The sequence below is a fragment of the Betta splendens genome, chromosome 19 (assembly GCF_900634795.4).
Source record: "Betta splendens chromosome 19, fBetSpl5.4, whole genome shotgun sequence".
Classification (NCBI taxonomy): Eukaryota; Metazoa; Chordata; class Actinopteri; order Anabantiformes; family Osphronemidae; genus Betta; species Betta splendens.
Genome location: NC_040898.2, coordinates 11,557,255 through 11,568,848, shown reverse-complemented (window position 1 = coordinate 11,568,848; position 11,594 = coordinate 11,557,255). Strand labels below are relative to the sequence as shown.

The following is an 11,594-nucleotide window of genomic DNA, read 5'->3' as shown; positions in this document are numbered from 1 at the left end:
CACTGATCATATAAGTACAAATCAAAGACATCAAGCCATGAAACAAGGACTGAGACAGGAAACATTAGACTGAGGGAGATTTTTTATTTCAATTACACTTTGAGGCCAAAAATTGATTTTTACAAAAATAATAAAGAAAAAAAATTAAGTGTTTTCTTCATACTGTAGAAAGAGTTGCATGATGAAGCCCTGGAGTTAGCTGGGCAGAGGCATTGCATAATTAGCATAAAACAGATATCAACAAAAGTAAAAAAAAAAAACCAACAGATTCAAGTAAAAAGTCATCTAATCACAATGAAGTCACAGAAAAGGTGGCAATTCTTGGAAATTAAGACTCTTGCTGGGTTTGTTTTTGGTCAGAAGAGTGAAACTGAAACATTTTCCTTTATACAGTCATACAACTGTTAGACAGCAAATTAGTAACAAAGACATAGTGAACTATGCTACCTTAGTAAAGCTTGGTATTGAAATGTCAGAAAGTTTATAAAAGAAAGAAACTGCTGATGGTGTGCCTGCAGCATCAGGCATGACATCTTCAGTGAATATGTTCTGTTCAGTTTAACTCCCCTGCTCTACATTAAGCCTATTAATGTGAATTAGTTTAATTTCTTATCGCTGGTGCTTTCACTGGAAGCTGTGTCATAATGGCACTTCTCCACACATCTCCTTGGAAACCATCCCCTTATACGTTCTCCTGCTGCAAGCACAAATAGAAAGAGTTACACCTCAGCATACACAAGTGTCTGTAACAAAGTATTTTTTTATTCTGACCTATCATTTGATCCTCATTCAGAACTTTGTCTCCATACATCCACCATCTAAAAAGAAGAAAGAACAACATTAACAATAAGTAGGACAAAAACAAAGCCATTATAGTCTATCACTCACATATTCACACTTATAACTTATTAGAAAAGCAAAGACAGGCTACAAACTTACTTGGTGCCTCGAGTAGCCAGAATTGTGTCCCCTTTACTGAGAGGGATCCTTGGTTCCTCTGTGCAGGGGGTTCTGAAAAAGGTTTGCACGCCTTTGCCGAGAGGGCAGCAAGCTCCGTTATAGTCTTCCACAGCCCGATACTGGACCTGCTGGCAGAGGACATAAAAGGTTATTCTACTGCTCAGATCACATCCTAAATGCAAATATCTCTAGTATGTTTAAAAAAAGATATGGCCTTAATGAACTGAACTGTAAGACAGTGTGCATATAATAAGACTTTCAACATGTTCAACAACAAATTCTTTGAGGATAACACTGGAAGACCGTTTTCCTGAAGCAACAATTGAGTTTAAGACTATGTCTTAAAAACAGAAATGAGCTGTAATCATTTGGAAAAAAACATGCACCATGCACTAATTAAGCATGAGTCTAATGGAAAGCTACAGAGACATGGTTTAAGTTGTCTAAGATGTATCTTTAAATATGACATTGGCAGGTACTTACACTTCTCACTCGTTTATCTGCTTTTTGTTTCAGTTGCTCAATCTGTTTAAAGAAGAAACAACTGTTTTTGACAATGCAACTTCCTCTCAATGTTTGATATAAATGTATAATGTATATTATGTATCTAGGACTAATAATAGAACCTTCTGGTATATTACAAATGAAAGAATAAACAATGTGCAAAACCCATGTAAACAAAATCAGCCTACAGTTAAGGTGTGCTGGTGACACTTGGGATGGACTGGCCATTCAATGCCATCCCCCTTGGGCGTCCCTGACCATGTGAAAACTTGTTTGAAGTTGAGGAAGCGGGTGCCAAGATCATAAGGAAAGATGAACTCCTCCCCTGTTTGGTAGTGCTGTATTCTGTCTTTGGCCTGGATGAGAAGACACCAAGAATGTTGATGTTCACCAATGAGAGTGTGGTAGTGTAAATTTCCAGTAGTCAGCAAACAGAAAATTCTAAATTTCCAAATCCAACTAAGACAAAGTAGCTGGAAACACAAAGTATAGGCCTTACCTTTTCCTCGATCCAGGACTCGATCGAGGTCTTATTTCGAAGGATGACTTTCATCTGAAGGACAAAGGATATTATTATAATTACTGTGAATTTTGAGTTCTAATATTATCACATTCTACTCTATTCTCAGTGACACTGTTATAAAAAACTGACTTGTATGAAGAAAAGCATGCCAACAGCAATAGTGGTGCCCAATGCCAATCCTAAGGCAAACAGTGTGGCAGCAAAGGCAGGCATACTGAAGGGCATGAGGGGCTGGAATTGTCTCACGGCACTCATGTCAATCTTCACCGTACTCCAACCAAACGATATCTGCAGGGAAACAAGACAGACAGACGCACATAATAATGTCAGCATCAAATAATAAAATAATTGAGGTCACAACTGCTGAAAATGAAAAATGATCAAAGCTGGTGATTACTGACCCTCTCATAAAGCTGTGTATACATTGTCATAACAAATATAATGGCAGCATGTAAGCAGCCCAGTGGAGCCAGCAGCAGGAAACTGGTGAAATAGGCATGGTTCACATGGCCACAGCAGTTGTTGATCCACGGGCAGTGGTGATCCATCTTCATCACGCACCTGGAGGAGAAGAAGAGGGTGAAAGAAGGGCTGGAGGAACTGATGGGCGTGGAAGGAAATAGAGTTGACAAGTTCATCAGCAAGCCACGTTATATACACGTAATATATACATGTAATAAATAATGTGTAAGGGGCAATGCGAGAGAGAGACATTTTGGACTCGTGTTCGTCGTTTAGATGTGACAAAAAACCCACTGCATGCTAAGTGTAGCTACCTGTTACACTTGCGACAGTGGTGCGATCTTGGGGCCTTGTAGCCTTGGCACACTCTGCAGTACTGTAGGTACTGAATGTCATGTTGGTTCTCCTGTTTAGAAATGAACAAACAAATTGCATGCAACAGTTTTTGTGTATCTGTCTCTTCACTGTTTTTAAACAAATGGCAATGAACAACAGTAATAGTGTGTTATACTTACTGGTTTCCAGCCAAGAGGAATGTACCCAGGTCCAACAAACATAGCATTGAAGTAGTTGTATAAGATGAGAACAGTCCAGTTGAGAAGCATGATGAAATTAATGCTGCCTCCTGTAGTGTCTAGTGGCCAATACCAGATGATGGAGTCCAGCATCGCCATGGTGGAGCATATAGCAATGACAGACAGGGCTATGACTGGCCCCCAGTGGCACAATCTCCAAACCTCATGGAGGCTCTTAAATGTCACAAACGTTGATAGGAAATTCATTTTTTTCCCACCAAAGGTTTAGCACTAATATTTTGGCTGTTGAGTTCCTGAAAATGTATGGACCAAACCTCAATGTTACTCGTGTCCTCTGCTATCTTGGAAAGTCAGCGGTGCAGGTGATGCACATACTGTTTCCCGTCTTGTGAGTACACAGCAACAGGCCTGGTTTTGAGTCACTGGGGCTGTGTGTGTCCCATAATTCCTTGGCCTGGAAAAAAGCAGCATCCTCTCCTACCAATCTCTGGAGCACACTATCCTTAGAGACCCAAATTCCCCATCTATATAAAGATAGAGAGATAGAGGTTAAAGGTTTGAAAACTGTCAGTAACAACAGTCATGTGACAACTGTCATTACTGTTTGTTGCTACTGTTAACAAACTAAGTGTCTTTGTCCTTGTGTACAGTTCAAACACCAACTACTACAACTAGTAACTCCATCAGCAACTTGGAGTCGCAACCATTCTCCACTTTTGTACACCAGGAACTTTCGTAAAGAACTATTAAAAACTGACAAATCATTTGAGGAAGTTAATTGCTCATCAACAGGCGAAGCATACATTCCAAAGCTGTAACACACACATGTTGTAATTTCTCACTTTCCTAATATTTGACGAGTGATTCTGAGCGTAAAGACGCATTTTCTCAAGCGAATTAACTATTTAATTAGCTTGTTTCCAAGTAAGCTAATGTACATTGACTCAGTAAAAACGCCTAACTATCTACAGGCGTAGCCAATGTTTATCGCATGCATAAAGTACAGCAAGTGAGGCTAAGCTCCTAATAATATTATGTTAAAACATCACACAGTTACATTTTGTTATCGCTAACTAGCTAATTCGATTTAGCGTAGGGGTAACGTTAGCACTGCATCACCTAATGTTAGCTACCTTGTTGGCTAGCTTGATAAGACAACCAGTAGACGAGTGCAACAAGACGTAAAAAATGATACGCAGATATGGCTTAATTTAAATATATAATAAACTATGTATATCAACACATTTTATGAATGGAGGAAAAAAAGCTGTCACTTTAAATTACTAACCTGGCCGCTTCCTTATTTTTTTCTTCAAACTGTTCTGTGTACCAGCATGACCCTTCCCCGGAGTCTCGGAAACCAATATTCTTACTTTACAGAAACTTTATTCCGATTAGTCCATGTAATTATTTATTCCTCTGTGAAACGCCCAAACAATTCTAAATCTGCTTTTGGTAAAATATATGCCAATGATTTGTCTCTACCAACTTAGATGAACTACATACTGTATACCGTATGTCTGAAGAATGTTAAAACGAAGGACTGTTCCTTGTCGAACACATTATACTGCGACTCAAGGAAGTGACTGTATTCGAGCCTTGTTGTTATTATTCTGAGCTAGTTGTCAACCAGAAACCCACCTGTCTTAAACTTAAACGTCACAATGTCTTCAGACTTTGAAGCCTACGAGCAAGACTTTGGGACCGTCACAGCAGAAATAACTAACAAAATCGGCAGAATTCCCAAATTGAGTGGAGGTAAGATAGTTTTATTTGCCAACTCCAATCGCTAAGCTGGAGCTAACTATCCGTTAGCTGGTAAGAGTCAGCTGAGAATGCTAGCTATCCTAGCAAATGGAGCTAACAAATACTGAAAATGGTTTGTCTTTTAGTAAATTTGCACTAAACGATGGGATAGAGCTATTGACGTTTTACTTATTAAAAGCCCATATCATATGTTACTGACAGCACTCTTCTCATCAGGGCTAGATCTTTGCTGGATTTGGCCTCAGTAAATGGTTAAACATTGAGTTTAGTAGCGTCATGTGTAATGTTGTGTTTTAAATAGTTTAAACATGTGATTTTAGGTCTGTAGCCTCTATAATGATTTGAAGTTTTACTTTGAATGATTCATTGCAGTTGATAGTAACTTAACATTTGCTGGCATCACAATGAATTCTGATGATGGAATGCAGTGTAGCGTCACTAAAGGAATGACAGTGATGGAACAGCAGCTTTTTGTCTCAGTGGTGATGTTTGTACTTCTTGGAAGTCATGTCATGAGTTCATGACACGTGTCTCACACATTTGTAGATCACAAATGTTTTATTATTAGCCAATGTGTTGCTAAATCATCTTCATTGTTTCTAAGATGTCTCCACTCAATGTTGTATTTATACTTTTGACCTATGGACATTACTGACAGCATACATTTTTCTTTGGATTCACCTTTTATTATACTGGTTGAAACTGGCTTCTTTCAACATTCATGGCAGCTTATTCAACAGAAGAATTGCCATCTGTTGAATGTGAGAGTTTCGCATATGAATATGGTAATTGAACACATTGTAACTTCAGCTGCTGTTTTGTATTTTTTGAGAGAAAATATCAATTAAAATCAGATTTTCTTTGTTTGAGTCTGGTGGATGCTCATATGTCCTAGTCCTAAATGCAGGGTAGACCATTGCCAGTGTGTTTTACGACTGATTTAATACACAGTCCGATGTTTGTAAAAACTTTCTCATTCAATGGTTTTTATTGATTTTAACAACTAAATGGAAGACATTCAAACTATGACAGAACATGCAGAGGTGTTGAATAATTGTTGACTGCTCCTTCATTCCTTCATTCTCTCTCCCAAACCAATGGTGATTAGTGGTTGTGGAGGCCACGTCATCTGATGTGGTTTAGGTTTAACATAATTTAGAATAAAACACACATTCTGTGTTACTGAATGTGTTTTTGTTGATGAAATTTAACTCTCAATGTCGATTTCTGCAGCATTATCTGATGTTGAAATTAAGCAAACTAACTTTTGACAGACAACCATTAACTGTCAATTTTAGACACATGGGAAATTTAAAGGCACCACTTAACCTAACTGGACATCTTGAGACTGTGGGGAAAGCCAGGATACCTGGAGAAAACCCACACAGACAAGGGGAGAACATGCAAACTCCTCAAAGAATTGTGCCAAGTTGCTCTAGCAGTGCACTGAACTCCTCCTCTGTCCATCAGCAGGTTGCACTCGTGGTAAATATCCATACATATTTCACAAACCCCCATCTCTCGCCTGAGATTGAATAAGAAAGCACCTTCTCACCTTTCAGAGAATCGCCTCTGGCTGTTTACTGTGTAGGTTGTGCGGTTGGACATGGGTTTTAAAAATGAATTTGAGGACTGGCTAAAGGTAATGTTTGCCTGTCTTGCCCGAGAAATGAAGATCTTGGCTTAGCCTTTTTATAACATTGCACTCCCACAACTGATTACCTTCTAATTTGCCTTGGAGCTCAGCTTTCCATTTCAGTTATATATTGGCTGAAATAACTGTCAGGTGTTGGTCATGATCCTGGTATATTATTATTATTATTGTTGAATGCGTTAAACAAAAACAAAAATTAAATTAAAATAAATTAGTAAAGTAAATTAAATAAAGATAGCTGTCGTTAATGGAGAAAAAAAACATTGGGTGAAGGCTTCTAAGCCAATGTAATGGGAATTTCAATTACATGTGATAGTTTTTAAGTTTTGGCGTCTGTTTATGGATAAGCAGATGAAAATGGATTTATTAATTTTGGGATTATTTTCATTTATTCTAATTTCACAAGGACAACTAGTTAAAATACTGGGAAGAGCACTGGGAAACTCATGCAGAGTGGATTCAGGTCAATCCATTGAGTTGCACATTGTAGCTTGTCAGGTCAGGTCAAACAGTGATTCCTCTAGTTTCTTATTATTATTCACTATTTAATAGAATTATTGTCCCATCGTAAGCAATAATAAACTGCAGATTTTTAAAATGAATGAAATGTGTAAAGAGTTTAATTTGTAAATTGATCTTAAATCATGATTGTTGTCGATGCTCTGCCTTTTTTTAGCAGATACATTACAGAGTCTTTGTAAACATACTGAGTAAATTCAGTAGTATTTAGAATAAAATTGTGAAATAGGTCGTTGGTTTCTTTCTTCTGCCTAAACACATTTAGAGGCACAGTAACCTTTTAATGTGTCTCTTCAATTTTAACTATATTTAGTTGCTTATTGATGAACAAAGACGTGTTCTTAAACATACAGAAATTAAAGCTGTGGTGTTGCTTCCTTAAATAACAATGGGGATGCACTGTAGTTTACATGCTTTTTTGGAACTCTCTCAAGTCCTAATGAGTTTCAATGGGTAATGTGGAAGAGCAGCCACAGGGTGAGGTGCAGAACGGTGCGTTAGTCATTGTGAATAGGACTCATACTTCTGGCAAGTGAGCAAAGCTGACACCTCCCTTCCCTTTGAGTTGGCACGAGGTGTCTCACTGCTCCTCAACAGAAACCAACAAAGGCCTCGTAGACGCCAATAACTAAGAGACATCAAATGTTGGCTCGTCGTGTGGAGAGAATGTGTAAATATATCTTCAAATGTGTCCTCGTGTGTTGTTTTCTCCCGGTCTCTTTCTTTCTCTCTCCCCCTCTTCCCCCGTTGCGGGGGAGTTGGGTTGTTGTCATGAAGCGCTGTTCCTCTGTCGGCTGATCAATATGTTGCTGTTTTTTTTCTCTTTCAGAGGAGAAGACACAGCTGGTTCTAAATGTCGACAAACAGCTTGAAGAAGTCAGAGAGTTGGTATGTCTTTGATCAGTAATTTCCTCCTCTTCCCATTTTCTAAATAATGAATTTGTGGAAACAGGGAGGGGACAATTTTCACTGGCATCAGACAGCGGCACTTGTATTATCCTGGTGCTGACATGACATGCAGACACACATACACTTCGCATGGCGGAAAAGAGGCTTCCTCCTCACATGATTACTTTCCAGTAATGTGCTTTTAAGTGACACCCCCATGACACATTTCAAGCCATTATCTTGAGGTGGGAGTTTTCATGTTGCTGTTTAGAAATGAGCAAAGTCACCTGACAGAAACAAATTGTTGTCGCAGTTGTCTTGTTATGTCACAGTGATTAGATTTTTCCATATCTGCCACAGAGAGACCTGTCTAGCCATGCATCAAATGTACTTTTATTTTGTCGGGCCCCTTCGTGTGTCTGCAATGAAGCGACCTTCATAGTTGCTGGTGTATTTCTGCGCAGAACAGCCTTCCTCTGTCAAAACCTTTTCATCACAGCTGAGTGACGTGATCAGGAGGCATTTTCTTTTACACTCCACACTGGAACATAATAAATTAAATGCTGTGTGGAAGTTACAGTTTCACAAAGTTGAATGTTTTCTGGGTTACCACTAGTTCTTAAGCATTTGTGTCTTTGCTTGACACCTAACAATGCAAAAGTCTTGAAAAAAATGTTTTGCCATAATAATACACATTTTACTTGGTTCTTTAATTACATGATGTGCATTAGTATAAAAGCCTTTTCATTTTTATATTTCTTTAAATTAATGGTGTTAGTTCTGAACGTTAATTTAATTCATCATTTGTGGTGCTTAAGTAACCGGTTGAATTGGATTCTAGCTGGAGCAGATGGACCTGGAGGTCCGAGAGATCCCCATCCAGAGTCGAGCCATGTACAACAGCAGACTGAAGAGCTACAAGCAGGAGATGGAGAAGCTTGAGAAAGACTTTGTAAGTAATTGAATATCATTATTACCTATGCTCAGCTTGGTTATTGATGTATCATTTCAATACTATGTACAATACTCTACGTCCCTCCCAAACAAATTCATTTCAATCAGTCCATAAAACATTTTGTTAGTGGTGCTGTGCGGTGTTAATCTGCTCATTATATCACTACATCTAGTCTAGTGCGTCTAGTGGATAGCAAACGCTAAATATTTAGACTTGTTATTTTTTGTAAGCGAAACTCAAAAAGACTTACGAAGTAAGTGAAATCGATCTGGCCACATTTTAACACGTCTGCATGAATACAGATCATGTTATAGGTTTACTTGCCAAAGTAGCTCAAAGTTGTCACTTTCAGAAATCCGTTGTGATCTATATTGTTTGCACCCTCAGCTGAATCCTCAGTCTCACTCATAAACAGTTGCACACTGAAACCCAGCGGTGCATCCACCGAGGTTAATTCGGAGTTTGTATTTGAACTTGCAAGTGATGCCTGCTGAGAGCAGCTTGTGTATGTTTGTGTTGCTGTTGCTGCAGAATCTGGCCTTGTTTAGTAATTCATAAATCACTGTATGTCTCGACTTGATCTCTAGCCTCTATCAAAGCTTAATGAACTGCTCTGTCTTGTGGGTAACTTGCTTTTATCCCACATTGTAGGCTGCTAATGTTGCTTGGGTTCCTCCTTATTCCATTATAGCAATAAGCGAAAATCCAACGCAAACGAATTAGTTGCCTGTATTTTTATTCAAATGTATTGTTTATAATCAGATCTTTATCTCGAAACTCAGTATTTGTAATGACAGTTGTTTATCTTGTTTTCTGTGTTATTGTTTTCTCTTGTCAGTTTTGTTGGGATGGAGCTCACAACATAATAATAAACCCGTTGTGTAAATGCGCCTGACCTTCAGCTCGAGAGCAGACTAGTGCTTCCAGAGATCAAGAATGCTGCGATATAAATCCACTAACACAAAAATACTCTCAAACTAAAACTGAATTGGATGTTTAAAAACTTTGTAAATAAACTCACAAAAGGTTCAGCAGGGATCTGTATATCATTTACCTATGTTGTCAATATTTTATTACCTGTGGATAAGATTTAGCTTTTCATAAAAACATTACCTTTATTTATTGTATCTGTAGGATGTTGGGAAGCAGTGACTAAAAAGCTAAAATTGCACCTGTGATAAATGTTTGATTTCAGCTGATTACACATTTTCCACAAAATGCTTTTTCAAATTCGTACCGAATTACATTTAGAAATCCAAAGTTTCTCTCCTGCATCTGCCTTTATTCCGAATGCAGAACAAATAAGCGAACGCACGTAAACAACCGTTTGGATGAAGATTTCGTGCGCTAGTGATCTGTGAGCACACCACTGAGATGTGCTAGCTGAGATCACAGAGGAGATCTCCAAGCCAAGACAGTTTGCTTTCCTCGCCGTGGGCATTTAATTGGCTGACGATTAATCTTTAACTTTTTTTCTCCCCACACTTACCGTGCTTAATCATCAAGCAGTTGATACCTGCTGTGGCTGATATTGGTGCTAATTTCCTTTTGCTTTTATTTTCACGCTTGTCTTTGGGGCATATGTGGAGGAGAATGTGGGAAAAGATAGCAACACACTAAAAAAACAGTGTGTAACCAGAACGGCATAACATCTAATTCTTATTTTTGTAATAATTGTCAAGATTTGTACGAGATATGAAGTCCTACTGTATTGAAACACAGAGGAGTAAGGTAGCAGTCCCATATAAGCTGTGATTGCCCAGTCTGGCGCTAAATGTCATGTTCCCACCTCTGTGTGTGGTGCAGTCTGACCAGTGTACATTTAAATCGCGCCCACCCCCCTCACCCAGTAACACCCCATATATCTGGTCTCCTGTAAATCTGATGCAAGTGTTCACAAGGCGAGAACTTTAGCCCCCTCAGATGTGCCTCAGATGTGCCAAATGCTATAGCCAAGCTCAGCCTCTCGCTTCCTGCAGGCCTAGGGACACGAGGCTCAGCTCGAAAAGGCGCCTAGTGGAAAAAAGGCGATCTCCTTTCTTTTTAATGTAAAAAGCCCCAGCTTTGTTGTGCCTTCCGTGGATATCAAGGCCCTTCCACTCCCCCACTGCCCAATCTCCCCCGCACCCCACCCCCTACTAGCCTCCCACGGGTGTCTCCCCCTTAACCTGCTCTCTCATCCTCTCGTTCACCCATGGTTTGAAGTCTTCCTACCACCGGTGTGCCAGCTTGAAACCTCATTCTTGCTCCTTTTCGAGGCAGGGCCTGCGTCGACCTCGGTAACCCAGCCATTTCATCCAGGAAGACAACTTATCAAACGGGCATCCCAGAGGTTTATATATGAGATGAAGCTTTGTTGCCGTGGCTGACGGCTTCATTGCGATAATAGAGGGGGACAGTGGGGGTCTTAAAGGTGCTGGGCCATGACAAACGGGCATTGTAGAAGCCAAAGGGGACGCCAGTCTGAGCAAATAAAGCGTGAGTAAGTATGTGAAAAAAATTAAAAAGGACAATAAAATCCCATTTGGTGGAAAAGACTTGTTCAGCTCAGGGGAAGCAGAATGGTACGGCTCTTAACAGTGGCTTTGATCAGGCTAAGAAGCGGCCTAATGTAAGCTTAATTTAATGAAATGTATTGGCTAAACAGAGCCGCTGGCTTCAAAGGCCCACGCTTGCTCTCTCCCAGTTGAGGAGGTGGGAGTCCACAGACATCTGCTGTCGTGATTCTTCACGAAGTTAGTTGTAAGGAAGTGGTGCATCTGAAATCGACATGATGTGACGTCACCATAAGTCACAGCATAGATTTATAGTTTTTGTCAGGCATAG

At 39.5% G+C, this 11,594-nt stretch overlaps 2 protein-coding genes across 7 annotated transcripts in view; one reads left to right on the top strand and one right to left on the bottom strand.

Annotated features, from left to right (window-relative positions):
* Window positions 1–64: 64 nt before the first annotated feature.
* zdhhc6 (zinc finger DHHC-type palmitoyltransferase 6) lies at window positions 65–4,428 on the bottom strand. 3 transcript variants are annotated; one of them, XM_029133261.3, is made up of 11 exons: window positions 4,274–4,428; window positions 2,965–3,509; window positions 2,764–2,855; window positions 2,389–2,548; window positions 2,117–2,275; window positions 1,964–2,017; window positions 1,653–1,820; window positions 1,444–1,485; window positions 940–1,088; window positions 772–818; window positions 65–697 (listed from the first exon to the last, which is right to left on the bottom strand). In XM_029133261.3, exons 2-11 carry the CDS (start codon window positions 3,229–3,231, stop codon window positions 597–599), a joined length of 1,239 nt encoding a protein of 412 aa, XP_028989094.1. In that variant the 5' UTR covers window positions 3,232–3,509; window positions 4,274–4,428; the 3' UTR covers window positions 65–596. The 3 variants fall into 3 exon arrangements, with proteins under 3 accessions (XP_028989094.1, XP_028989096.1, XP_028989095.1); XM_029133263.3 differs by having other exon boundaries at window positions 940–1,085; XM_029133262.3 differs by lacking the exon at window positions 4,274–4,428 and adding an exon at window positions 4,119–4,267.
* A 117-nt stretch (window positions 4,429–4,545) lies between these two features.
* Window positions 4,546–11,594, top strand: part of vti1a (vesicle transport through interaction with t-SNAREs 1A) — an 85,539-nt gene continuing 78,490 nt past the window's right edge. For 2 of the 4 annotated variants that reach the window (XM_029133265.3, XM_029133264.3), the window contains exons 1-3: window positions 4,549–4,743; window positions 7,755–7,813; window positions 8,655–8,765. In XM_029133265.3, coding sequence (XP_028989098.1) covers window positions 4,650–4,743; window positions 7,755–7,813; window positions 8,655–8,765 — 264 coding nt within the window. In that variant the 5' untranslated portion in view covers window positions 4,549–4,649. Of the gene's footprint in view, window positions 4,744–7,754; window positions 7,814–8,654; window positions 8,766–11,594 lie in introns of all 4 variants that reach the window. The other 2 variants (XM_029133266.3, XM_029133267.3) reach the window with 2 other exon arrangements.